We start from the raw sequence: 24,869 nt of genomic DNA on the forward strand, positions 1-24,869 counted from the left end.
AGCAATTATGAATCATTCACTTTATTTAACTTTGCCTCATTCTTTTTTACTGCAACACCACATAATGTTCTACTCTTGGGTCAAAAAATATTAGCCATTGACAATCAGCGTAGCAGCATGGAAAACAGCATATTTATTTAGATGCTCTCTCCCTTTCTTTCTCATGAAAGGAACCTGCTAGTATGTGTAACAACCATATGTATCATCTCCAGCAACGGAGGCTCCACAGCCTCTCTGGGCCTTGTTTTCAGTGTTTAGCTCTCAATGGGAAGGGTTTTTTTTCTCTAATTGCAAATTTCCCTGCTGCAACTTGTAGAATCCACTTACAAATCACTGACAAAACAACATTTTAACAGTGGTTTGTTTCTTCAGGTCATGGCATCCACCAGAACAAATAAAGTATACAAATACTGCAAGTGTAATAATTTAATGGTAAAAAGTGAGTTTATTTTAGAAGTACAGCATTATAGTTACTAAGAAAATAATGAGGTTACAAACAACATACATTTTTCTAGCTAGCATTTTATTTTTATATAAAAATATTTCCAAAGGTCTTTATAATAAACAATCTATGATCAGTCCTTAATCACACTATACATATTTAGCATTTTGCTGATTAATAATTTGAAAGTACAGCTGAGGTCCAGAGCAAACTGTCTCAAGGTGTCCACTTTGTAGCTGGGAAACGAGTTGGAGGATGTCTAGTTCGAGTTCGAGCCCGTGAGGTAAGCTTTTGTCTGAGCTGTCTGACTTCTGCCATCAGTTCCCGCTCTTGGCATGCCAGTTCTTCTCGTCTTCTGCCTAAAGACACTTAAGTGGAAAAAACTTGGACTTAATATTACAACTAATGGTTTTCCATAAATACTATGAATGCTTATTGGAAAAGAGGTATCTCTGGCATAGAAATGCTATGTTTTATCAGTACCACTGTATGCAAGACAGCCCTAAGACCTGTAAAAGCAAGTTCTTTGAAAGTGGTGCCTGTGTTTTGTTACAAAAAGGTCAGATGCTGATGGGTCGCTATGGCAGGTCCACAGATACGTGTTTCCCATTGTGTGCAGAGTTTTGTACATAAGATGCATGTGATTTTAAAAAGCACTTTCACTGGCCATAATGGCTAGGACAGCCCAGAGGAAATGATTACAGATTAATTCCCGACTATAACTTTCAGTAAGATTTTGATGAAACATCTTCTCAACACCCCCAAATCATACATAACTATGAAGACAGAAAAACCATAGGTAAAATAATCAGGTCAGAATGGGATTAAAACTAGGCTGAGGTTTAATAGGACCACTCTCATAATGCAACACACTTCAGGCACTTCCTACCTGTGCTGCCCCTGGTAGCAAAGACATTTTTTTCAGGTTTGAGATAGACAGAATACAACAATAAATTGGTTTACTATCCACTAAACACCTACACAACTAATAATGACTCAATTGCACAATGAGGTGTTCCAGTAATGCTTCTGAAATTAAATGTGAAAGAAAGGAGGGTCCTAACTTAGAAACTTACTGTGTGATGATGGCTCTGAGGCAGACAAATCATTCAGACAGACATTTCCTGACCTTGGCACCTGTTGGAGTTCTACCCCTCTCTCTGTACGTCTGGCCTTTAAATCACGCAGTCTCTCTGTGGGAAATGGAGAGAAGGATTCTTTGTAAACTAAAAACATTTAAATTTCTAGTGAATTTTTCTAGCTTGATGTGAAACAGTTTTTCTCCAGGAAACAAAACTGGAACAATCACTTACTCCAGCTAATGGCAAGTACAATTTGCTCAGAATTAGAAGTCAATGTTTCTACTCTATGGGTCAAAGCTACGCATCATCGCTGCATTTCATTTTAAGAAATTACAGCTCCACACGTGCGTTTCTTTCCATATAATTAATCTTCTGACAAATGGGCCACTAAGATCATGTGGAATATGGCTACTCGTACTTGCAGATTTAGTAGGAGACACCCATTTTAATAATTTGCAGTTGCAAATTAATCCATATTAAAAACATTAGGTAAGTAAGGGCAAAGTCTAAAAAAGTTCACCCAAAGCAATACTAATCACTTAATCTTAATACTAATCACTAATCTTGTGTGAGCCTTGCAGAGATGGGGGAATAGGAGAAATATCTGCAAAAACACATAAATGCAGCATCTGAGAAGGATGTATTGGCCAAATCTGGAAGTGCATAAATGTATTTTTCCTGTGAACAAACACTTGGCAAAGTCACTTGTTGGTATAATACCGTATGTCATCTCAGGACAACATTATTTGACAGAGCATTTCTAAGGGATGTGATTTTACTATTGGCTTAAGCTCAGCTAAACCTGTGCTCCTACTAAAAATGCCATTTATATTGCTGCATCTGATAGATCTCAAACTGAGTTTCCTTTCCATGTCTGGCCTGATATATTGGTTTCATGAAAGAATATTGCCAAAAAGTACTTATGTAAAGGAGTTAAGCTTAAGTGTATCTCTAATATTGGACACTTAGTTTGTACTCAGTTGCTGAATACTTCATGCCAACATCCACACAGGAGAACTGCATTATCTATACGCTCACCAAAATAGCCATCTTCACTTTGCAGCTTTTCAGCCAACTCTAATGCGTCATTCATTTTGTCTTCTAAAAACCACTTCCTGTATTCATCTGCAGCAGCAGCCGCCTTCTGCTCTTCCTCCAGTTGAGCTTTTTTCTGTGTAACTTCTTCCCACTGTGCAACAGAGATATTAAAAGTGTCTTCAACAGATATGTTGCAAGGAAAAAGCAACAAGTAAAACCACCTGGATTATTACAGATTTCACTTCACCCTTAAATCAAAATATAGGTTATTAAGTTGAGTGAATGTTTCTTTTTGAAAAATTTCTCATTCAGATACCTGGAGAAAGGTAAAAGTCTTGGGTCAGAGAAAAAAAAAAAGAGAGGAACTTACAGAATTAGGAATATGCTTTCCTAAGCCTAAAATATCCTCACCAATTTGCTCTAGTGCTTCCAGAAACTTCTAGTCAAAACAGGAAAGGAGATTCCTAACAGAATATTTCTTCAATACCTTTCAGTTTTATGCTCTACCAAGTTATGGGCAAAAGACAGTTACATTTGTGCCAGTCCCACTTAGAAAAAGAAATAATGCAAATACCTTTTTTAATTCCGCTTCCCTCATGGCCTTCAGCAGTTCAGCTTCTTTCACCCTGTTGTCATGCAGGAGCTTGGCTATCTCTTCATAACGCTTCTCACGGTCCTGATCATCACGCCTTAGTTTATGCAACACTTGCAACCTCCAGTCAGTGTCAATGCATTTCTGCTCTGCTTTGGCTAAGTTTTCTTCAGCCACCTAATAAAACATCTTTCTTACCAGCAATCCATTTAGTCTATTTCAAGTACACAGCCTTACATACAGATAAGGTAAGATGAACTGAAGTGTCCTCCAGTGTCACTGTTAGATGTCCCTGCCGGGAGACTGTACCTGCAGTGCCACTCCTCCATTAATTACAGCAGGCTGTCTCATCTATCAGGGCTTTCTTCTGCTTCTTCTTCATCCTTCTTATTCTTTCCCTTACTGAGGGTCTTTGTTTTGTTTTGTGCTGTTTTTGGTTTTTTTTTTTAAATCTTTTGGAATGAGGCATCAACTCTCTCCATGATTTTGGGGATTTTGCTTTCCTAGCATGGATTTAATATGATTTACAGGTGCAATTAACATAAGACTGATACCTGGATGCCAATACTTCCACCCACACCCATCTGCTTCCAAAAATCAAAGTCTGTTTACAAAAATTTAGACCCATATGTTTATTTCTAGACAAAATATAAATGCAGATGCCAAGCATATGGGCAGTGGGTTAGCTGCAACTATTTTTCCAACTGTGCAGTTACAAGTTCTGAGCTTGAAAATCTGAACAATTCCTAATGTCAAGCTACACACATTCATTACTGTGATCTAGAAGACAGCTTCTACAGCTGAATTTCCTGCCAAGTACTACCAACTGAAAGTTCCTTTGAGGCTTACTTTTGTTTTATTATGGTTACAAATAAAACATGTTCCTTAACAGGAGGATGACTTATTTTGAAAAGCACTTTTGAGTCTTACATGCCTTCTGAGTTCTGAGAAGTAAAGAAAAGGTAATATCCATGACAGGCCCAGAGAATTTCAGTATTATATAGCTGTTTGGACACTTCAATCAGATTTTTGAAAAACTCAAAACTTGAAACATACCGTCATAATCTATTAATATAGGTATCTAGAAATTAGATTTCTTTAGAAAATATTTTCACATTAACTTGAGCTAGTTAATTGCAATTAAAATAGTATTAACTAGTACTACTTGTACTAGTTAGCATACTAACTCCCCCAAATATGTGTTAAGATCCAATCATCTTACTATCTGAGCTTTCTGTTTTTCTTCTCTATCTATTTCCATCAATCTCTGAACAAGATGATGTTCCAGATCCACCTTTCTTCGACAGGCATCCACCTCTTCTTTCATTTCCTGTGTAACTGCCTCTTGATCTTTGATGAGGTGCTGCCAAACACACAAACATAACTTATTTTTGCTAAACTACTAGCCCACATCTGTAATTCCATCTCTTTAACATTTATTAAAATTTCATTAAACAAGTATTTGAATATATACACACATCTCATCCCACTACATATCGTAACTGTTGAAGAAAGTGATAGTCCCTGCTGTTTTATCCACTTGGAATTACACTAAGCCTGAGTCATCACAGTGGTCTCGCAGGTTGATACTGATGTAATTCCATTCCCTGGATTATAGTGGAGCGTAAAAGCAGAATTCCAACTTAAATGAATTAGATTCATTATGACAATATTCTGCACTTTTATGGCACATTTGAGCCAAAACCTCAAAATGTTTCACAAATATAAATCATGTCATGGTACAGGGACTTATAATAAACACATCTGCAGCTTGAATGCAGAGATGATTTGCCAAAGTAGTACGAATCAGCAGTAGACCTGGAAATAGAATTTTAACTCTCACCACCTTTTCTTCACATTCATCAGGGCACATCTACACAGTTTTCTGGAGAAGAGATAACTGCTTCCCAGGCTTGCGGGAATCTATTGAGCTGTGTCAGCAGGGTACTGAAGCAAAGTTAACATACACAGCCTTCTAAGCTTAAATATAGCCCCTCACTGACGGTGGTGAAACAGTCAGTTCAGGGCATGGCAGGGAAAGCCTGTCTACACAGACTCTTGTGGGGAGACATATATCCTCAGTTAGTTAAATAATTGCTACCTTTCTAGCCTAAAGAGGATGATCACTGTAGAATTAGTTCCCTTAAACAGTTGACTTTACATGTACTGGAATACAAATGAGCTTAGCCTGGTTTGCGTTATGTAGCCACAATACAGCTGGCTGTGTATTTAATAAATAAATGCTAAAAGAAATTTAGCCCAGTTATGCTCAGCATGGGTTATTAAAAGTCTATGGCCAAAAGCTTTAAAAAGCCAAATATAAGCAGACACATGCTTCAAAATAAGGATTAGTTATCTGGATGTCCACTTCTGCTTGGATTCCATCGGATCTGCACATATGCAAGATGGGCACATGTAGCTGTGATTTCTACACACTTAACTATTTCTAACCAAAACGGACATTACTAAAGCCTTCCATTGGAAGCCTTGCTTTTCAGTCATTTATAATAATTAACTGATATTTAACTTTAAACAGTATTATTGATTAAAACCCTTTATTACTGAATAGTGATCTTTCTGAATTATAAGTCAGCCATTTGAGAAAGGAACTGTACATTCCCCACAAACCATCCATTCCTTTTTGCTTAATGATGTTGTTGGCAATTAGACATTTTTCATCAACTACATCAATCTGCTATACTGTTCTCTCCAGAAAATGTAGATATAGCTGGATATCACAGATGAAAAGGTGGGAGTTTCTGGGATGAGGAACATATTGTTAAAGACTTATTTCTTATTTACATGTTCCTCACTTCTTTCAACCAGCTGAGCACACAGCTAAACCCTGCAGCAACCAGATGATACCTCTGCACAGGAGAAGAATAAAATGGAGAGGATATGAGTATTTTCTCCCAGAAAAACAAAAAACAGTGAGTTCTACTAATGCTTTTATCAATAGAGGGTTTATTCTAAAACAGGTATCAGAGAGAAAAAGGGAAAAAAAAGGTCCCCTTTTTCCTCACAAAGTCTGGTTGAATGAACACAACCGAATCTGAGAACTGCAAAGGAAGAACCATTAAATATAAACATCTGTATAGTTCCCTAATAATTACCTGTTCAAAAAGCTGTCTTTGTGATTCAAGTTCCATCCGTCGTACTTCTACATCTTGAACGGTAGCAGCTGTTTCCTGCTCTCTCATGGATACCTTGAGGAGAAGAGAAACACATGAAAATACAGTAAAGAAGAAACTCTTCTCCCTTGAAAAACCAGTACCAAGAAGAATGTCCAAAACCCCAAGCCACACCCTACTTCTAAGTTCTAGTTAACTTTCTGTCATACCATGAATAACGGAAAATATTGCCTATCAAAATTACAGGGCAAGGTGGAGATGAGGCACAGGAATAGTTTTGCATCCAGACAAGCATATTAGGGAAATGTCAGGCTTGTTCTAGTGCTAATAACCTGACAGATGCAGCTCCAAATCGAATAAAGAGTCTCTGAACCCGGAATGCTGTAGAGGACAGTACACAGATAGGGAAGTGGCCACTTTGCACCTGGCAGAACCTGTGCTGACCTGCAGCTAATGAAGCTTACAGTGCCCTGACTGTGGAAACGAACACACAGATGTGCTGTGCTCTGTAAGATATGGTGCTGAGACACGAGGAATGGCCCTGCAAAGACTCAATTCATGCCCACGAGGTTCAAAAGCTTCCATTCTCAGCATCTGAATGCCATGGTGCTCGAGCTAGTAACACGGGAGCAGAGCCAGGCCTGGCCAGAGGCCGCTGCGGAGCCTCTCAGTCAATGGCAGAGTTAATTTGCAATCTGGACATACAGCCCACAGACAGCTGAGAATTCACTAGCCCTTTAAGGAGCTCATTACATTTTTCAACACTGCCAATATACAGATGAATCTGGCTTTTCTCAGGAATTTTGCCAGTTAAAGCAAGCCAGTGGAACATAGTGAGTGCCAAATAAAACTGTTAAATTATGCATTTACCACTTAAAGCAGTCCACCTCGTGCTAAATACACCTCTGGGCTCACAAATCACAGTATATCAACTGAAATTTTAGTTATGCATTTTTGCCTTGTTGATTTTCACTAATAAACCTTCAAGAAAAGAATTGTTTGAGCAATACTCAGCCTTTCTCGCAATTTCATCATCAAGACGTTTCAGTTCCATTTGACGCTGATCTTGCTGGTATTTCAGAAAACGCCTTCTCGAAGCATCTAGAAATTGTAGTTCCTTTACTTTCAGTTCTCTTTTCACAGCAGCTAGTCTTCAAAGCCAAAACAAACAGAAACAAGGGAACTTGTATATATAAAAGGTCAGGACCAAAGAGCACAAACTTGCACTGCAGTTATCCCTTAGTTACTGTGAGCTAATCTCTAACTTATAAAGCTTAGGACAGTTGCTTTCATTCTTGTAAATTGTCCAGTTTTGATTTACAAGACAAAATTAAATTCATAGACACACAGACATCCTCTAATGCCAATGTGTCTGATGGAGCTTTGAAGTCCTGTGCTCTGTTTCTGTTCAACTTTAATAAGCACTAGTTTACTATTGCAATGATCCAGAACTGGAAACTATTCCTTAGAATAATTGCCAGTGTCCCAGTACCTCTTTCTGCACAAAATTAGCCCTAAGTTTATTTGGAAAATATCAAACTCTTTCAAGGAACAAAACCACAAACTCAAGAATTAGTTTGCAAAGAAAGGCTCACTGCCCTCTTTTGAAACAAAAACTTACTCTGTAGGTTACAGAGGTTTAAGGGAAGTGCCTGTAGACATGGTGCTTAGGGATATGGTTTAGTGGTGGACTTAGTAGTGTTAGGTTAACAGTTGGACTCGATGACCTTAAGGGTCTTTTCCAACCTAAATGATTCTACGATTACTTGTAGTTGATCTAAAAAACTATGGAGATGTTGAAATTCTCTTAAACCTTCACAACTGCAAAATGTACAAACTAACAGTTCAGCTTCAGTGCTATCACAACTCTTTGCTCAGCAACTGATACATAAAGCAGTCTTTTATCTAAATCCACTAGAAATACAAGAATGTGTACAGTCACTGATACTATAAGTGACTCTCATATCTGCAGCGTGAGTCTGCCCACAGTGCAAATCTGAAGTCTCAGTGTGCAAACACACAGCACTTGACTGCTTAAGAGCATTCACAATCCAAAGAGACCAGACAAAAGGCTGGGAGCTGAGACAAAAATATGAAGTGACTTGGCCTCTAATCTGCTGTATTCCCTCAGGCAAGGCAGTAATACAACCCAGATCACTTCATTCCCACACCAAAATCTGACCCACCAGACCACACTGTTTTCCCACATTACAGTTTATACAAATTAGTGGTTATTTCTCCTTTACTCACGGTTACAAATGTAATAACAGGGTACAGTAGCCAGGCCCCTAATGCTTCTTATATTATAATACCTCTGCCTCTGTTCCACCAGCTTCTCTTCTTCTTCCAATAGCATTTTTCGCTTCTGTTCTTCAGCTTCTCGAAGTAATTCCTGCTTTCGATACCAGGCTTCATCTTCTGCTTTCCATTCCTGTGCTTTAGCTTCTAATTCATGTGCTAATTGTCTAAATGGAGGGAGATCACATGTTAATAATTCAAGCCAGGTATCAAGAATTTAACTTGATTACTTAAAAATTGATGACTGTAATAGCAAAGACCTGCTGAAATGCAATGTCATGAAAGAATATGGCATCCCCTTTATGTACTGATAAAGCGCATGAGGAAGAGTTACAATACTGACTGTTACAGGCAACAGGGCATTTCAGATGAGCGCAGATATTTTCTTCCTCACATTCTTGACAAAAACTAGTTTCTAAAGGTGCTTTGGCATCATGGTACCCACTCATTTCAATAGCAAGCTGAGAACTCCTGGCTCTTCACAAAGTTGGACCCTACGAGGTCAAGGGAGGTTTAGGCTCTGACTTACAAGCTTTCAAGTTTGAAGACTTGTGGCCCAATATTTTCTGTGAAGTAACAAACATTTTTTGTTTAAGATAAGACTACTGATTTAACTTAAACATGTGTCAAACCAAACAACTCTTAACCTTCAGCAGCTATTTAAAGTAATCTTCCTGAATTTTCTTAATTGTCTCTCTTCCCAAGCATACACATTACAACAGAAAAAGGCAAATGTGTCCACCTGTCGCTCCCAGTCTGATACTGTCTTCAACTTTCCCGTTAATACCTTTCTCGTAAGTATTCAATTTCATCCTGTCTGATCCTCTCCCATTCCTGAGTTTGATAATCCACAATGAACTTGGGATATTTATTAAATACAGGGTACTGTCCTTTTGTAAGTGGTATGAAGTCATCAAGCATATGTTGTGGATGGATATCTGGTGGCGTAGCCTCCATAAGATGATAAGCTTCCTTAATCACAACGTTAATGTCCAGGTTGTTACGATGATGAAAGAAATACTGTAAGAGACATGCTTCCATTAATGTCCAGGTTGTTACGATGATGAAAGAAATACTGTAAGAGACATGCTTCCATTTACATTCTACAAAAGATTAAGCAAGTTTTTAATATACCTATCTGGGAATAATTAGGCAAATTAGCAAGATCTATATACCAAAAGTTGATTTAAAAATGGATTCTTAAGCTAGCCCTACTAATTAGTAAAATATCACTGGCTCAAATGACTTGACCCAAACCTCTTCAAGTTGTAAAAATATGTTCTGGTTCTTTTCCTTCTCTTCAAATGGCAGTTGCATAAGGGATCTGGAAAGCTAGGTGTAAATTAGAGCGTCCACCTGCCCGCATAGACACTCCTATCACTGGATAAACCTCCCTCAACTTCTGGTGTTCAAACATGAAGCTTGGAAGTTCCTCTTCTTGAAGGACTATTCTTCCTGTCAAAGATCTTATTCACCAAGAAAATCTTTAAATTGATAATTATTAAACATAGCAATAATGTTTGTTTGGTGTCTGTCAAACTGACTGCTCACAAGCACATTTTCAAGGTGGAAGCCTTTGTTTGTCTACAGAGATGTTTTCAGATGAAAAAACCTCCTCTTCCCATGGAAGGCTAAGCATAAGGAAAGGAAACATTTTCATTTAGCTTCAGAGAACGTCCAATACTGCCTAATTTTGCAAATCTGAAAGCAAAATAATGAAGCAACATGACAGAATGACTGTGTCTGGTCTCCACAGGCAGAAGTCTGTATTAGATCCCCAAAAAAGAGGCAGAATTGCTTTGTAGTTGATGAACTACTGACATTTACAAAATGGCTTTTAGTGGCATTAGAAAGCTTATGAAAGCTTTTAAACATCTCGTTGCATGAAACTGCAGGAAATTGCTGAATATTTTGCTCATTTATTGTATATTTATCAGGTACTAGATGATGTTGTTCAGAAACATGTAATAATATATTAATGTGGAAATGAAACATCTCCTTCTAACCTCTGTAACAACAGATACAAAGTTTTATAAGTCTCTGTAGGTACACTTTCATGTGACTGACTTAAATATGAAGATGTTTACCTCAAAATCAGCTGTTTGATTACAGTGAAGCAGGGGAGCTCTGGAACATATAATATAGGCAACAACAAGCATTAGAAAGTATGAAGGATGGTTGGAGAAGATATTGTCAAAGACTTTCAGCCATTCTTCTCTTGTTAGAACCTCAGAGAACAGTGTTTCTAGAAGAGGCCATGCATAAACCTACATTATTTGGGAAAATTGATAAAATAAACCATTAGTACAATTTTACCATTCCTTTTAAAGAAATAATATGAAATTTTCTTGCCTTATATGAAGAATCTATTGACTTGTGAAAGAAACAGGAACTAAACCAGAATATTTGAAGGTAAGTTTTATCACCCACTATAAACATTCAAAATTAATATGGGGTGATTATAAATAAATTTATTTCACTGGATGTCTGAATCTTCTGTTTAGATTTGTGAAGCTAAAATCATCCCTAATGATAAATAGGGATTACAAAATTAATTCATCACACCTATGCCCACTTTAAAAAAAAAAAAAGTACATTTATAATTTGATGAGTAGATTTTCAAGCAATGTGGACTTGAAAGCAAAGGACTTCTAAAAACTACAGTAGCACATATGTGAGATTTATGATCATGGAAAAGAAAAAGCTGCAGGAAAGCAATGATACATTCTTTATACTCCCATATCATTCACTGTTATTTAATGAAAACTCCCTCAAAAAAGAATTATGTAAAAATAAAAGACTAGTGCACTATCATTCACTGCAGTGACATTTTATATATAAAAGTTGACTAGAATATTACCTGTGAAGTCACACTGTATGTTATTAAATGCTGAAGTAGTTCTTTGTCATGATGTGCCAAAACATTTTCCAGCATACTAAGGACGTTAACTGGAGGATTGGGAAAATACTCAAACCAGTGCTGACAAAAATTAACTGAAAGAGAAAAAAAAAGCCCAACAAAATCCAGTGTAATCCAGAGTGATAGACTCTTGACAGCCTTAAGGTTTGGTTATAAAGGCTATGAATTTAAGAGGTAGTTTTACGCAGTAAAACCTATTTAAGGTATTACCACCTCTCCTCTTTCCTAGCATTTATCCCTGAACCATTCCCACAGTACCCTGCTCTTCAGCTGCACTGGCGTGAGTGTTTGTGTCAGTACACTGTGAACCAGACTGGGGAACTAATCTGGCTCAAAAATAAAATGAAGAAAAGTCCGCGTGCTGTGGGACTAAGTGATTGGAGGCAGATGGGAATACTGAAACCAGTATTTGTGTCATGAAACTACAGCCTGTATCAAGTAATTTTTAACATACTAAGAATAATTTCTGTAAACTTGGATGCTTATTCACTAACAGCATGTGTTTGCAAAGTGGGCATGTATGCTTGGCAGCACATATCTTCTGTAGACTTAGCAGCAGCTGCAACAACTAATTTAAGTGTAAAGCACTTTAATTTAGAATGTTTCTTCAGAAGACGGCCATAGCCAGCTTTCAGCCAAATGTCTAATTTTGAGTTACCACATGCTTAGGACAACTAAACACAGTAAAACCTTAAGAAATCATTACCTTTTGACTGGGAGTAGGTGAGGGGGTAGGCAGGTGTGACTACTTTTCCCATGTCTCGGAGATTTCAGTTATTATGATATAATTATCCCAGATACATTTGGTTTTGCTGATTAGACTTTACAAATATTGTTAAACTGCTAACTTTGTGCTAGAAACACTGCAAAAGGAAGTCTAGTATCTTGTTTTATTTACAAGCAGGTTTTTGTTTTAAGCATACAGTTGCTACATATTAATTTCTGGCAACACCTTCAGAAGAGAGCCTGGTGACCTCTTAGGAAATACCTCATTCATTTCATCAGGAAAAGCTCTTTTGCATGGGAAAGCTTAAACATGTTGCAGCATATCTGAGCTTTTAAAATCATTGCTTACCTACTACTGTAGCAACAACTTCAAAGCAGATCAGCTGGTTGTTCTGGAATAATTTTACAAATGGGAATGCTAGCAAAGGAATATAAGGCGTCTCAGCAAAGATAGCAGACCAGTGAGCTAGAGCTGATAAGGTCCTATATGCAAAGGCAAACAAAGGTGTAGCAAACATTGATCCAAAACCAAACAAAAATATAATATGCATTTTAGAACCACAACATAGAAAGACTGTAAACTTCAAAACAGATGCAGGATTATATGAGTTGCATGAGGGCACTACTATTTCATTTTAGAATTTTCCTTACAGCTGATTCCAGTTATTGGACACATTTCAGATCACTATATGAAAATAAAAATCTATAATATTTAAATAAATATAAATATATATTTTACCTCTGTAAAACTCTCAGCAGTTTCATACTTTTGATGGGATATTCATTTTGAATATTCACAAACGCACTGTGGGTACCCTTATCTATTAAGCTACTGAATGCTAAGTGGTTTTCAGGAAGTTGTAATAAGGAACGCCAAACAAACATCCTGCAATTAAAATGCAGACTTAGTCAAGCAACTTCTCTTTCATAGGCCAGTAAACACAAAGCAATTTTATTTTGTGCAAGCATGAACATGCACACAAACATACCTGTACTTTGCTGGATATTCTCCAAATCCTTTCAGTAAGGCCCGCAGACGTTTCTTGTTTAATCCACCTGGCAATTCATTCTACAAAATAGGGGATCAACAATAAATGTAAGCATTTCTCTTTCATAATCTCTTTCCTTGCACTCTAATTGATGATAGCAGCAAATACTGAAGTTCCTAACATAATTTAAAAAAAAAAGTGTACTGCTATCTGTTTCATAATCCTAGGTATTTTAACAGCAAAAAAGATAATTCAAAAGATCATTCATCTACTGAACTGAAAGAACAGCCGTCACTGATTTCAGTCAGAAGCAAATCAGACCCTCACTGACTAAACTACATATAATGAAATGATGGATATAGCCAAACCATAAAGAACATTGACATAAGGAATAGATCATATTGTGATGAATGTTACAGGAGGATATATATATACAGATACAGATATATGTGTGTGTATATATACATGAGAATATATATACATATGAGATGCAAGATAAAGACAGAGAGAGAAGATGGCACAGTGATGACAGAAGGGAAATAAATGTAACAGTAATGCATCTTCTAAATAATTAACAAAAAATGAAATGGCTTCTAGGCAGACATTTTAGAGGTGCCAGTTTGCTAGCAGGGAAGCAGATCAGATCTAGCAATATCCAAATGTGTCACAAGTTGCTTGAACAACTTCAGAGGTACCCCAAGCTGACTGGAGGCAGCTCTGGCTGTGTCACATAATACAGGAGCACAGGCTAAACAGAGAGAGGAAATGGTACTAAAAGTCCCTTAATCCCTTCTCTGCTCAAACATCCAAGTGAATAAGAGCCTGAACTTATTCTTTAAAGTAAGCGGCTAAATATTTTTTTTGCAATAAAATTTAAATGCTGCAGACTGGACACAAAATATCTGCAGCTTCTTCCCACCTCTTTATTTTCAAGTGATGTGTTCACTTGCAGTTTTAGCAATCTGGTTTGAATTTTGCTTCCTTTGGATTTCCAAGGCCACTCTGACCTTCCTGAAGTCACTCTCATTGTCAGTTTATTTGCCTCGGACGTGTACTTGGATGAATCTTCCACTGCTTTGAACATGGGTGGTGGAGGCTAATATTAAGTGAAAATACCTCCGTTAAAATCTTGTAAGGCAGGTTAAATAACACTACAATTTGATGTTTACTCTTATTTTATATGCTATATTTTTGAGCTTGATGGCCATAGCAAGAAGAATAGATGCACATTTATACCATAAATAAATATATATGGACCTTATAGTCCTGAATAAATATGCCCATGAATAAAACTGCTGTAATAAAACAGAAAGACTGTCAGAAGGTTTATGTAGCTTCCAAACCAACTCAAACATCATGTTATTTCCTCACTTGGGAAACACTAAAATGTAACTGGGATAGTATAAATGTGTATCATGTACTGTTCAGGTTATTTACTTTAGTGTGTTTCTCAATGTCACTAAAATACTTTGCATTTCTATAGCACCAGTTAAAAAGAATACAAAAGACCTTCACGAACTTTAATTAGTCTTCAGTGTCAGTGAGGTATTAATTCAATGTTGGAGATTGGGAAAGCAAGTAACAAAGTGGATATCCCAGTTCATGTCAAACCGGCAGCAAAAGTGCAAATGGAATGCATGTGTGACATCTTTACACATCCTTCCTCAACTCCAACTCCATCATTATCCGAAGCTGGTTACTGTTTACTTCAAAGACATGGTGATTAAAGATATATGGAATTCTGGATTTAGAAACCTGACTCCCATTAATAAATTACTTTAATAAAATAAGAACTGGTATTTAGAATGTTTGTTGTTTAGGAAGGATTAGGAGTATCATTGTGCTATAATGATGGATGCTGGTATCCAATAACAGAGTCAGAAGAACAAAATCACAGCAACAAAAACACCATTCATGCCTGCAGTTTAAAAGAATATCAGTTGCAAAACATTTCCTATAGGAAATGGAACAGAAGCAGCACAGTTATGCTGTTTCCATCTCCCCCAGAATGTCATTACAAAGAGAAATTGGTCCATACAAATTGCTGTAGAAAGAAATAACATCTCCCCCTCCTCCCAACACCAGAAACACAGTGATATATATACTTTAAAAACATCGTATTACCTGACAAGCTGGAGTAACTATGAAGGCAACTCTACAAATCACTTTTTCTTTATTTGTAGTGTTAAATATGGCACTCCAATACGTCTGCAAACTACTGATGATACAAAAGTTATGTAAACAAGTATCAACTTTAATGGGATTTACTGCTGTTTTAAGAAATGTGAAACACTCTACCTTATTTCCTTCTTGAGTCAACGCTTGGACACTGTATAAATTAAGGCTACCATTTTCCATTACTGATGCAATATACCGTCCATTGGGGCTAATCGCTGCTGTACTAATTCCCTCTTCATGACTCCCAATGTCAAAAAGAAGTTTGCATGTTTCTATATTGATAAATCTCATAATATTATCTTGACTTAACACGCCAAGGACCTATAAGTTAAAAGGATTCATCAATTAATATTGCCAATGTAAAACAAAGAGGAATACCCAATTCAGCAATGACATTCCATTAAGCTAAAAAAGCAACTGAGCAAACATTTAGCAGAGTAACTTTCCTTTTGTATGGTATGGGCCCATATCCTTAGTGTCCCCCAAAAGCCCTCAAAGTATATGTGTTGAATCAACTAACCAAATACTCCAGTCTCAAGCTTTGTAAAAAAACTGACCTGATTGGAGCCCCCATCAAAACTGTCAGGGAGGAATTCCAGATGACGGACAGCTCGTACTTTTGCAGGCATCTGGATTATTCTTATCAACTGCTTTGATTCTAAACACCATAAGTGAAGATGATTTGATTTTCCACCAGCTACAAAAATCCGGCCATCTCTGGATCACAGATGAGGAAAAGTTTCCATCAGAATACTATAATTTAAGTTAGTATTAGCTAAAAAGAAAGAGATCATACATTTCCTCCTATGCCTTCAAATCACTTTTGAATCTGCCATTATTCCTGTCATACTCTCCTGAAAGAATAAAATAGCTCCTAATTAATAAAATTTGCTTTTGTAAAGGATAGTTTAAACCTTATTTTAGTGGTCATTAAAAATCAACTTGCTTTATTTCAACTGCTGTAAGACTGTAATAAAAACCCCTACTGATCCTTGCTGAAAGTATCAGTCACAGCAGAGTTCAAAAGCTTATCATAGTATAAAGCTCAATAGTTCTGTAAAACATTACAAACAAGGAAAGAAAACCTGTTTTAAAACTACAATTTTTGTAGTCTGCCTTTAGAATGTTCAAAATAGCAATTTACCTGGTAACTGCAAAGACCTTATAAAGCAATACAGAACCTTCTACAGGAGTTGGCAACTGGTATTTACAGCAAAGAGTATCAAATTCCCATGCAAAAACAGAATTGTCTTTGAAACAGCTGAGGATGGTGTTACTCAATGGAAGAAAAAAAACCTGGAAGAACATGGAAAAGAAAAAAAATGTAATGTGTTGTCAAGGAAGTACCATTTAAATTGGACCAAAGTGTATGGCAAAAAAAAATACACCAAGAAACCATGACTATTACTATAACTGCATAATGCAGCTGCAGTGCAAGGCTTAGATCCCACAGGCAGATCGCACAGGCAGCAGGTCCCCTTCCCCTGTTACAGCCTAGGCAGGCCCGCTCTCCCTTGCACTGGTTCAGAACTTCTTATACCCTTTGCTAAGGCAGTTTAACTCACTGAAATGACACAAATCTTTATCTGTGTAATTTTTCTGACTGTTAAACTGCCTTGTGGAGGTTTCTGATGAGTGCCAGAGAGGACACAATATAAACAGTGAGAACATGAACACAGGAGCAGGAAGGGATGGGAGACATGAGCCAGAACTGCTCGCTGAGCAACTGCTTGTTGTATCTTCTCAAACTAGCTTCAGCATTCAAATAGTACCATGAGTCTGCAAATGCACTCTATGAAGCCTTCATCTTTAGACTTAAACTCCTTAGTTTTACGTACAACTATTAAAAGTAAAAAATATCGTAGAAAGTTTAGCAATGTATTCTCCAAATACAAAATGCAGATTTTATTGTGAGGATGAATGAAGATAAAACCAAAAAGCTTGTAAATATATTTTAAAATTATTTTGAACATGTTTATTGTTTATGTGTAATCTCAAAAAGAAAAAAAATCAGATTATTTACATTTTTGGATGTCATCAGATATATTCTTGATTAATGATAAATTTTTGGTTTACATCAGAGGTTCTATTTTGGTAGCAGCACATGCAGCTTCAGCAAATTCCCTGTACCTATAATTTTGAAGGTTAAATTGAAAATGTCTCCTGGTATCTGAACATTGAGGGACTACTTGAAGTACTCACTGGCTGAGATTAAGTCAGTGCTATGAAGTTCAGAGCTTTGGTCTGAATGGTCTCTTGGGGCCTTGAAAATCTGTAAATCTGGATACATGGGATGGATTCATCTTGCTGAATGTTAGTGACTGAAAGTTGGCTGTTCAGGCCAAATTAGTCACTTGACAGTGAGCAAAAGTTACCTGTGGGGAAGGAGTCATCTCACCTACAAGAGTCATTTATCTTCAGACAGACTGAGCTGCCTGTCCTCCTTCAGGGACCCTGAGGAAGTCTAGACAATGAACTGAGAACAAATGCCTATCATGCAGATGGATGAAGTTTAAATTTTGGTAAACTGGAGTACTGAACAGTTCCTCATTTTCTGCCTTGCCCTAGAAAAATATCACAAGATTGTCACAAGCAGCTGTTGAATAAGCAGTGATGCTTTGGAAACGGTCATTATAGAAGTCTTCTCTTAGCTCTTTCTCATTTTCTTTTCTACCCGCTATTCTTACAGTGTGCAGCTCAGTCTCTGTCTTTTTAAATTAGCTTTGCCACATACCAATTTAACAGAAGGTGTATGTTGGAGTGCAACTGTGCTTAAGTAAAGAAGCACTGAAAAGTACACCGCAGAGATTGGTGTGGCACTATTACGATGGCTCAGACAGTAAGCAAGAATCCACCTTTGGACAGTGAGCATCAGGGCTGTGGTCTAATAATAAACCTGATCTTTAATAAAGCACTTATCTGTATGTCTTAAATCGTGGCATGGGAGTAAGTGTCATTAGACAGGAAAATTAAATCCAGATAAATTGGATTATTTGCATAATGTCCTGTCAGAAATGGTAGAGCCAAACCAAAAGTGGGCTCTTGATTCCCAAACAGTGATTTATTCATTCAACCATAGTCACTACTGTTTGGATTTAAATGTTGTTTCCATACTGTACCATCTTGATCCTATCAAATTCTGAGGCATTTATCAATAAGAAGCCCCTACACATAACCTACACAAAGAAAGATAATGAGCAGTAGAAAAATCTTGCCGACTAAAGAAATGCAGCCATCTTTGGAGGGAAGACATGATAATTATTTTAGCAACACGCACTACACAACAGTTTTAATAAAACAAACAAACAAACAAAAACTTATGTATGATCTTCCACAGTAATTGCTAGGTGACTATTTCAAGCTGACAAAATTTCTGCCTGACCTAGAACACGGTGAAGACGCTCAAATGAATAGCCGTGTTCTCTGCAAAATCAGCATGGCTTTTTAGTGACCAGCCTGACGAGAACTTTGGTCTGAAGTGGTATTTGTAAGACTATTCACTGCAGGGCAGCACGTGTGTAAGCAATGCTCAGGCACTGCGTCAGTACTTTCTGTAGTACTTATGCCAAAGTTTGACATTGGGTGGCGCAGGCAGACCTGTTTAAAGCAGCGTAACGCTAAGGAAGACCTATTTAAACCACTCCCTGACACAAACACATCATCCTTCTCATCCTCTGTGTTGCTCCAGTATAAGTGTCCGTGCAGCAAACCAAAGCAAAGAAACCACTAGGCTGAAAAGCAGCAACTCCTTTTTGCTGTGTTGCTTTTCAGCTTTGTTTGTTCCCACATTCAGTGCTTAGTGTGCATAGAAAGAAGAGCAGCTTTGGAATAAGCAGCTGAATGGGGTAGGTGGTGGTGACTGTTTCAAGTTACCATTATGACACCAAACCTGTTTTTTTAACAACACCCTTAAATCCCAGTATCATTCAGGTTGGAATCAATCTCTAGAGGCCTCTAAGCCCACCCCCAGGTCAAAGCAGGGTCAGTCTAGAAGACAGCTCCAACTTCCAGGTTAAATTGGGGTAGTCAAGGTCACATCCAACCAAGTTTTCAGTATCTCTGAAGATGGAGGTTCCTTAAAAGTTCCCAGCAGATCTCTGCAACTATTGAGTCATGATTCCAGTGGTCTGCGTGATGTGATAGGATGACTGTTAAGGAGATACACCCAAAGAACATAGAAAAGATTTGGCTGTATTTTAAAAAATATTTTAAAGTACTGTGATTTTAACATGTGGTGTTACTCCTACTGAGGTATGCTTGTTCACCCTTTAGCAATTGCTCTTTACTCACCTTCTGTATACCCACAGACTGACGAACATTCAGCTTTCTTTTTCTTTGAAAGGTGTCCAAGTCCCACAGTTGTGCTGTATCAGTGGATGTAGTGATGGCATACCTGCCTGAACCATGGACAGAGATGGAAGACACCGAAGAATCATGTCCCCTCATCCAACTAACTAGCTCCTTGGTTTCTGCAGGAGTTGATGAAAGAAATGAAAAGGATATGAAAGTCATTCAAAGTGAAACAACTACTACTTTACTCTTTATTGCTGACACCATGCTGTGAAGGAGACTTTTAAGCATACCCAGTGCTTAAAAGTATACGACCCATTTAAGTATATGACCATTTACCATCACAGCCCCAAAAACAGGAAACAAAGGTATCAGTCTTCATATAGCTATTATACCTTAGAGAAACATAACCGCCTCCTCATCTCCAAGTAACAGATTTCTTAAGTTATTCTCAGTTCTACACAGAAAGCCAACTTGCACAGACTTGTTTAACTTAGCCTAAGAATCAATCTTAAAAAGTCATGAACACTGTGATCAGGTAAGTTCAGCAGGCCTCATAGGTAGATTATCCGATGTGAACACCGCGGTAATCTCTGCAAGTTGAGACTGAATGTTCTAGTTAGAATTCTCCACTTGTTTTTACTTGTGGACAATGTGTATGAATGATTACGCAGCTATTTACAGGTGCAAGGAAGAAAGGTTTAATGACAACAGGCTATGACTATAGAAAGGCACAGTCAGAAAGCAACACCTCATTAATTCTTTTAGAGTCCAAAACATTTTTATGCTGTATATTGCATACTAAGGAAATGGTTCCCTGACTACATTGTCTCCCACTTGTGACTGCATGACCACTAATCTTCCCTCAGCAACCAAACTGTGTTCATGGCTATTACGCTATTTACATTGGGTAGTTTGCCTGACAGACCATGGGGCAGTTCCAGCTGACCTACTGCTGTGGCATCAGATGGGAAATGGCTATAAAGCAGCTTATAAAGCCTAACAGTCAAACTTTCTGCTGTGCTTACAGACAATTGAGTGCTTAAAGCTATTGTCACCTGGGAGGATGACATGGGATTACAGCGTATGGCTTCTAAAGAAGAGGATGGAGCCCGCCAACTAAGTATTATCTAATACACCTCTAAGGATAGTTCATCCAATACTAACTTATGTGAATAACACTTCTATTTTTAAACATTCTTCAGTGTGACTTGGTATCTGGAAACAGCACCATATAAACATGCAGGACTCTGGAAAAATTAAGATTTCTCTAAGTGCATCCAAAATCTAAGTTTGGTCTTACTGTGGTTGAAAGGAGGAGAAAAAGCATGGAGGATTTCAGACCTTAACTCTGACTCTTCCTCTGTTTCGGGAAACCATGTTACATTAAGATCTTCACTCATAATATCAGACTCAAACTCTCAAACTGCAGATGAGTGATTCCTACAGCTTTTTAAAAACATTTAAATCCAGATGATATGAGACTCTACAACTGCACTTTTTGATAGGTTAAGATTAATTTATGAAGAATGAATTGTCAATGCGTTTCACCATTAAACTTCTAATCAAGACAGACACACAGCTGGCCTGTGAAATCAATTTTAAATATCGCTTTTGAACAAGGATACAGATCTACTTGCATACTCAAAAGCATTAACAGTTCTTTTAGTTCTTTTATCAAATATTTTACTGTAAATATAGTTAATAACTGGTTCAGCTGCAAACTAGCATACTGTCAAGTGATTTTGGTTTGATTTTGCATAGAGCACCTCATTCTAAGCAAACATATACAGAATTGCTTTTAAAAAAGGTAACGTACAGAATTGTGATCCTTTGCTATAATCCAGTTAAACAGATGCCTGCGTGACTCAGTGGGAACAAGAAACTTTGACAGAGCAAAGGGTTCATTTACCCACAGGACTGTAACCCACATGGGCCCAAACTTTTCTTTTTTGGACAGATGGCATGAAATACTAGTAAGATTTCCACCAAAAAAACTTAGAAAAATTTGAGATCAAAACTAAAATTATATAGGTTTTTATAGCAATCCAGATAGTAAGCCTTTAAATCTCTCCTTACCTATATCAAAGCACTTAATGGAATAATCTGCCAAAGCCACCAGGAATTCTGTCTTTCTGCGAAGATTAAATGCCAAAGCAGTGCAAGCCTGCATTGTTCGCTGAACAAGGTTGAACCTATTTAAAAACACACATTCTCATTGTGTTAGGAAACTTTGGTCCGTGTCAAGTGAAGTAATAACATACTCAGTCTCAATATATTTCACTGAGAGAAAAAATAAACTCTAAAGGGAGCAAATAAATCATATCTAATTATAATAATCTAAAAATCAGTGCTAATATTTTAAAAATCAGTAGTATAAAACTGAAAAGAGTGATTAATGTATTTCTGCAAATGACAATACTAAGTCCAATTTATTGTAATTTATGGCTCCTATTATTAATTGATCGGTAGTGTTCAAAGAACAACTTCTAGTGGTAGTATTTAAGTTCTATGAAATTGCTGTCTGTTCAGTTTGGAGTTACAAACTTCTGGTATTTTGGAGCAGCTAAACTAATAAAATAATTTTAGGGAGCCTACATGAGACACTGGCTTGTAGTTTCAGCTCTGAGCAAACTGCTATCTATTTCCACATTCATGGAAAACTGAGGGTTAAAACCAAACCTGTGGCACGCTGTCCAGGCAAGTTCCATATTCCTGAATGTTACAGATGTCAAGACAATTAAAATGTCTTGATAGAAATACTCTTACCTGTTTCCATTCAAGTCAAAAACATATATATTCCCTTGGTGGTCTCCAGCGAGTAGAGAATCTCCGGAACTGTCAAAAGCCACATTCAGAAAACGTATTGTCTTTGAATGGTATCCTTTGACACTATGAATTATGTTTACTATAACTCTGTGAAGAAAGCAAGCAAAACAACCATGCTTAGAATCATTTTATTTACAGGTATTTCTCCAAGACCTAGGATTAAAATATTCCTAGCTTATGGTTTTACAATTCTAATCATTCATAGTGGTCTATGAAAAATCTTCTGTAGGGTTCGGCGTTCAGAAGATCTCGCGATGTCACGGAAAGTTAGAGGGTTAGTCGCAGCCTTATGATGTATCTGTAATCCCACCTACCCTTGTTAGTATAAAAGGAATTAACTGCGCAACAAAAGGCGGAAGTTGGCGCTCACACTGTGTGTGTTATCTGTCTCTTTCCCTGGTCCGGGCCGACCAGTGATCTAATAGTGGCACCCTGATATGTGGCGAACGCTACAATCTTCTTCCATGAAAAACACGTATTTCTAATATTAAAAAATATACTAAAGAAAGGAAGTCATTCACTGTATTGGAAGGTAATTAGGAGACATGTAAAGCAGACGGGGGAAATACCATTCGCGATCCTTTTATGTGGCTCCTGGCTACCTGATTTTAATTTATGTTATTAATGAATAACACTAACATACATGCTGACATATCATCTACTAATGTATCTGAAAGCCCAATTCAGCACTCAGCAAGGAACCTGGCTCTTCATTATCAGTGTGAAGAAACATGCTAGAAAACTGAGAAGCTATGAATTATTGTAAGAAACCACTCCGATTAGATGTGGGGGGAAATCAGTTTTAATACCACTTCTTTCCAGAGTCTTCAAATGCATGAAGGAAGCCTTTTTTATCATTATTCATCTGAGATATTATGGAACAAAAGTTGCTGGTTTTTTCACATTCTATCCTTGTACCATGCTGTCAGCATAAAACGGACCCAGCTGCAGCACTGAAGCCCATGTGCAGACTAAGCCGTAAGAGGAACGTTTTTCCAGAAAGCAGGACATTAACATCTGGGACATCTGCTACTCCTGGAATTTTTGGCTAACAGTGGGCAAACCAATTGTGTTCTATCATCACTTGGATGTAAATTCAGAGTCAAACTAAATATCTAAAACTATATAGGATTTTGGCAGGCTGATTAAAGTCTGCAGGGCACTTGCAGAAGTCTGTGACCATGGCTATATAAGATACTGATAGCTATCTGAGACATCAGTTTCTAAGAGAGCAGAATATGAAACTGAGCACTTCCATGCAACTCTTGGTGTATGTTACAACGCCTGAGTGAATATCAGATGAAGAAGAAGGGCCATGCAGCCACGGTACAGACAAGAGACAAAACTAATTGCACTTCATTCTGTTAAGCCCATTCTTTTCTGCAATAAAAGGGAAGGGCCACAAAAATCAAATTACAAAGATGTTAAGCTATTTTAAATTATAATTAAAATTTAGTGATGTCAGGGTCTTCAATGTCGTCAACCCCCCCCCACGCAAAGTACGGCTTCTTATTCTCAAAACACCCTGAAATGTGAGCACTTCTCAGCATAGTTACAGCATGTCCCAGGACTTCCCCAACAGGGCACTCTGCCTTTCAAAAGTTCCTTTGCCACTAAACTAACCCAGGAGAATAAAGTCAGGAGTTCCCAGAGCAGCACCTGGATCCCCCAGGTCAAACACCATACAGGTACCCCAAGGCAGGATTCAGACTGCTGCTCTTCAGCTTGGGCCAGGCTGTATTTTCTTAGTATTTCCCATTTTAATTAAACTCTGGGGATTCACCCACGGTATTTTGTTCAGTACAATTAAAACCGAAAAGCTAAAGTGGGATAACTGCCCAGTCAAGCTGCGAGCCCCTCCGAGGATGGAGGTTTCCCTGCCTCCTTGGGGACCTGCTCCACCTTCAACGGGAACGTTCTTCCCCGTTATCCAACCGGGCATCCATCCCCGGGCTGCAGAAGCTCAGGTGGCCTCGGCCTGGCCCTGCCCCTCCCGCCCGCTCCCTCGGCCTCTCCGCGCCGCAGCGCCGGGGACGGCCACGGCTGCGAGCTGAGGCGGCAGCGCTACGCGGGGACCGGAATGGACCGGGATGGCCGTTACCCTCGCCGCGCCGCCGGGCAGGGCTTGCGGTGCCAGATGGGGCCCTGCTGGCGGCCGCCCAGGTCGGAGCTCTCCATCCTCGGCCCGCCGCCGCCGCTCCCGCGCTCGCCGCCTCCCCTCAGGGCTCCTTCCAACGGCCGCCGCGGCGGGGGACGCCGCACGCATGGTACAGCCCGCTTCCCGCTTCACCAATGGAGGGCAGTAGGAAGGAGGCGGGCGTTCCCCCCCCGCTCAGAGGTAGGCCTGCCGGGGA

The 24,869-nt window shown here is 38.3% G+C and overlaps 1 protein-coding gene across 1 annotated transcript; it reads right to left on the reverse strand.

Annotated features, from left to right (window-relative positions):
• Positions 1–658: 658 nt before the first annotated feature.
• On the reverse strand, positions 659–24,693 carry TBC1D31 (TBC1 domain family, member 31). Its single transcript, XM_010577121.1, has 22 exons — positions 24,617–24,693; positions 22,456–22,602; positions 21,766–21,881; positions 19,687–19,865; positions 16,541–16,692; positions 15,954–16,113; positions 15,517–15,717; positions 14,138–14,314; positions 13,219–13,298; positions 12,969–13,115; positions 12,579–12,712; positions 11,444–11,577; positions 10,671–10,850; positions 9,371–9,603; positions 8,598–8,750; positions 7,301–7,436; positions 6,268–6,360; positions 4,377–4,517; positions 3,137–3,331; positions 2,563–2,713; positions 1,519–1,635; positions 659–810 (listed from the first exon to the last, which is right to left on the reverse strand). Exons 1-22 carry the CDS (start codon positions 24,691–24,693, stop codon positions 659–661), a joined length of 3,255 nt encoding a protein of 1,084 aa, XP_010575423.1.
• Positions 24,694–24,869: the final 176 nt, after the last annotated feature.

Source organism: Haliaeetus leucocephalus, unplaced genomic scaffold, assembly GCF_000737465.1.
Source record: "Haliaeetus leucocephalus isolate CR32 unplaced genomic scaffold, Haliaeetus_leucocephalus-4.0 Scaffold555, whole genome shotgun sequence".
In the NCBI taxonomy this organism is placed as follows: Eukaryota; Metazoa; Chordata; class Aves; order Accipitriformes; family Accipitridae; genus Haliaeetus; species Haliaeetus leucocephalus.

Excerpts from the sequence above, each read along its gene's own strand:
- TBC1D31 (XM_010577121.1), bottom strand. The coding sequence starts at position 24,693 with ATGGAGAGCTCCGACCTGGGCGGCCGCCAGCAGGGCCCCATCTGGCAC. Across the intron at positions 13,116-13,218 it reads GAATATCCAGCAAAGTACAG|GATGTTTGTTTGGCGTTCCT; the intron begins GTATGTTTGTGT and ends TTTTAATTGCAG. Across the intron at positions 9,604-10,670 it reads ATCAAACAGCTGATTTTGAG|TATTTCTTTCATCATCGTAA; the intron begins GTAAACATCTTC and ends TGTCTCTTACAG.